The 3,615-nt window shown below is 36.0% G+C and overlaps 1 protein-coding gene across 1 annotated transcript; it reads right to left on the bottom strand.

Moving 5' to 3' along the window:
• Positions 1–666: 666 nt before the first annotated feature.
• On the bottom strand, positions 667–3,331 carry LOC140865827 (7-deoxyloganetic acid glucosyl transferase-like). The gene is made up of 2 exons (XM_073270615.1): positions 2,324–3,331; positions 667–1,663 (listed from the first exon to the last, which is right to left on the bottom strand). Exons 1-2 carry the CDS (start codon positions 2,934–2,936, stop codon positions 738–740), a joined length of 1,539 nt encoding a protein of 512 aa, XP_073126716.1. The 5' UTR covers positions 2,937–3,331; the 3' UTR covers positions 667–737.
• Positions 3,332–3,615: the final 284 nt, after the last annotated feature.

Below are 3,615 nucleotides of genomic sequence, written 5' to 3'. Positions count from 1 at the left end.
TAATTTTATGATTAGGTTGTTTATTTATCATTAATTTTAGTTTGAATGATTATATTTTCAAATATCAATCATGAGACTACATTATGAAAACTTGTTTATGATTATTGTATCATTTCATTTGATTTTCATAATTGATAATTCAAGTTTATGACTTTTATTATGAGGCTAGGTCATGAAAATTCCACTAAATATAATTTATAAAAAAATAATAAATAAATATATTATATTGATAAAGTGTCATCACGTGCATCACATGTGCTGTTTACTAGTATATATATATATATATATATATATATATATATATATATATATATATATACCATGCCCACCAATGATGTGGCACTATTCTATTGGATGTGATAAATATGTGATAAATTGTAGGTCCAATAGAATAGTGTCACATCATTGGTAGGCATGGTGGTGAGCATTGTAGGTGGGCACTTGAAAGAAAATTTTAATATATTTGGCTCGAATCTATTTCGAATCAAATTAGCTAAAGTTTGAGTTCAATTCGAAATATTCGATGATATTGGCGAGATACTTAAAATGAAAGCTCAAAATATATTTATTTGATATATATATAATATTATATCAATAGTGTTTTACAACTTATGGAGGCCAGATCATCACACACAAAAAAAAAAAAAAAAAGAAACTTCAAAAAACTTTATATCTAAAAGATGAAAGAGTTTCAGATACTATTATTGAAACAAATCATTTGTAAGACATATTTGAAGTCAAACAATGAATGATTCAATATACTCCATCAAATCATTTAAATTAGAGTAGGAAGATCCTCCTTCATTGATTGCCGTTTTCGCCGATTTTGCCAAGTGACTCGCCCTTTCCAAAAACTCATCCTTTCTCACTTCCATTAATTCTTTTACAGCATTCTCAATCACAACTCTATCACAACTATCCTTTACGTCCAATCCAATCTTCCAAACATGACTCACAAAACGACTATTGACCATTTGATCAGCAAAATATGACCAACATATCATAGGCACACCCGCAACGATACTCTCCAGAGTCGAATTCCAACCACCATGTGTCAAAAACCCGCCAACCGCGGAGTGGTTAAGCACCTCCTCCTGCGGCGCCCATTCCACCATGTAACCATTTTCTTTAGTACCCTTTTCCAATTCAGCTGGGATTTGGTCCCCGTCTTTCCCCATTATAGAATCCGGCCTCATTACCCATAAGAATCTCCGCTTGCTGTTTACTAGTCCGTGCCAAAACTCGAGTAGTTGCTCTCTTGTCACCGTGGTTATGCTCCCGAAGCTGACATAAATCACTGACTTTGGCTTCTGTGCATCCAACCATTCTATGCAATTCAAATCCTCGGCCCATAGGCTAGCTGAAGGAGTCGAGGTATCGACTTTGTTTTCCCCGAGTCTTGACTTCAAGTGTGCGCTGCCTGGTCCAATAGTGTACAATCTCGGTATGTGCTTTACAATCTTCGACAACACAGGTTGCTCTAGATCATCAAATGTGTTGAGAATGAATGCGTTCGCTCGCACAGTTTGGCTTGTCAAGCTAATTACTTCCCAAAGGCTCGGGTCACTTGTATCATCCACGCCGCAAAATCTTGGTACATCACAACGCCTTAGGAGACCTTCCATTCCAGGGACGGTTTTCGCTATTTCAACCATCCTGTTTTCTGTAATTCCCCTCAAGAATTCCATACATAAACTATTCAAATTAAACTATATATTGTGGTCTGCCACTTTAAATACACAGCAAATGACATCTAGACGCTGCTAGCTAGTACTCTACCAAATATTCACAGAGAGCTAGGGTTTATCAGTTCATAGCTCTCTGTTTCAATGTAACCCAAGAGTTTATATACTGCTCAGTATATATAACCCGGTGCCGGTGGTTAATTCGATCCTATATGATCAGCTCTTGGAACAATTTTGTGCACCCCTCATGAGTAGTCAGAGGAGGTGCTTCTATGATCCACCGACCCGGTAGATCTGGGTCATTCATTGGCCTGGACCCCACAGAATTTCGGTGGATGCTGCACTGGGTGAAATTCACCCGGTGCAGCATAGAATGAGCCGTCATAGGGAATCCTTCATGTATTATGAATAGTAAAACAAAATATATACGATTAATCCCTACTATTAATGAAATGAAATGAAATGAAATGAAATGTAGTACCTATAAATCCATTCCTGTAACTATAAATTAAATATTTAGGGATAATATGTGGATCTAATTAAGCTTCAATTAATTTTCGATCTTTTCCCTTATATTTCAACTAACATAAAAAAATTTCTATTAATAAGTGGAAAAAATAGCAATAAAAGAATGGCACCTTGTATGGGCATTTCATTAGCTCCTGCGACTTGGCTGATGTAGAATAATGTCCAGAAAGCACAAGCACTAACGGTTCGAAAGAAGATGAGCGGAATCCGTCGCTCTTCGGCGAAATCGGCAGCAAAGCTCAGCACCCCGTCGGCTATTATGCAAGTCACAGGCCTTCTGTTGGCAGAAGCAAACAAACCATTGTGGATCAACATTTTCTTGAAATATGGTGCCACGTCGTTTATCAAGGATGGAATGATATCCATTATTCGGTAACCGGCACGCGGGTGGTCATCCGGGAGACCGTCGGGGATCGTCTGAAACCGGAATCCCGGATATCTTTCGAAGGTCGAACGAGTGCCGGAGTGCTTCATGAGACGGCTGTGGTTGAATTCAGACACAATGAAAGTAACATGGAAATGGGATAGACAAAAGAGTTGGGCTAGATTGAGCATGGAGTTCATGTGTCCTTGAGCTGGTAATGGGAAAATGAGAACATGGGGTGGGAGTACTACTTTTGCAGCTTCTTTCGAACACATTTTTAGCAGAATATTGATTAATGTTTTGTTGCAATCGACGTTTATATATATAGCTCGAATTAATCTCAATCGCGTGAGACACATACAAAAATATCTGCTTAAATATTCCTTATTTTAATTATTCAAGAAAAAAGGATTTTCGAATCTCAATGTGATTGATATGTCTATTTGTGCTGTAAGGAAAGCGAGATAATTAATAATATATATACTGATGAACTCAGACTTCCAACACCAGTCACCATATATATATATATATACTTCAAATTAAAATCAAAACTTATTTTCAAGTACTTGAGCAGAAACATGCAGTTTGCTCCATTCGGAATGGGGATGGCATTCTTGTTGCGTACGAGTGATATATGATATGAAAGTACATTACTTAGGATCGATTATGATAAGCTAATTAAGTTGGTATAATGTTGGAAGTTCTGAATTAGAATGAATCATACTGAGTAAGAAAAGAAAGGTCTCCTAAAACCAGGAAGAAGGAGAAAGAGATGAGGAAATTAATGTAATTTTATTTTATCCGATCGAATCTTCACATCATGGGTTGTCTTTATAGGCAATGACAACAATACAAAACTGACCAATAATTCAGATCACACATGGGACATAATAAATGAGCTTATATATATATATATATATATATATATATATATATATATATATATATAGGTTTTTACTTATTGAAATGATTTGAGTTCATTGAAAAATGTGATATGGTAGGTAGCAGCATTTTCTTTGACTAACATATATAATTAAT

Source organism: Henckelia pumila, chromosome 4, assembly GCF_033568475.1.
Source record: "Henckelia pumila isolate YLH828 chromosome 4, ASM3356847v2, whole genome shotgun sequence".
NCBI classification, from domain to species: Eukaryota; Viridiplantae; Streptophyta; class Magnoliopsida; order Lamiales; family Gesneriaceae; genus Henckelia; species Henckelia pumila.
The sequence above is the reverse complement of the archived record's forward strand: the minus strand, read 5'-3'. Positions and strand labels throughout refer to the sequence as shown.

Excerpts from the sequence above, each read along its gene's own strand:
- LOC140865827 (XM_073270615.1), bottom strand. The coding sequence starts at position 2,936 with ATGTGTCTCACGCGATTGAGATTAATTCGAGCTATATATATAAACGTC. Across the intron at positions 1,664-2,323 it reads TAATGAAATGCCCATACAAG|AAAACAGGATGGTTGAAATA; the intron begins GTGCCATTCTTT and ends GGGGAATTACAG.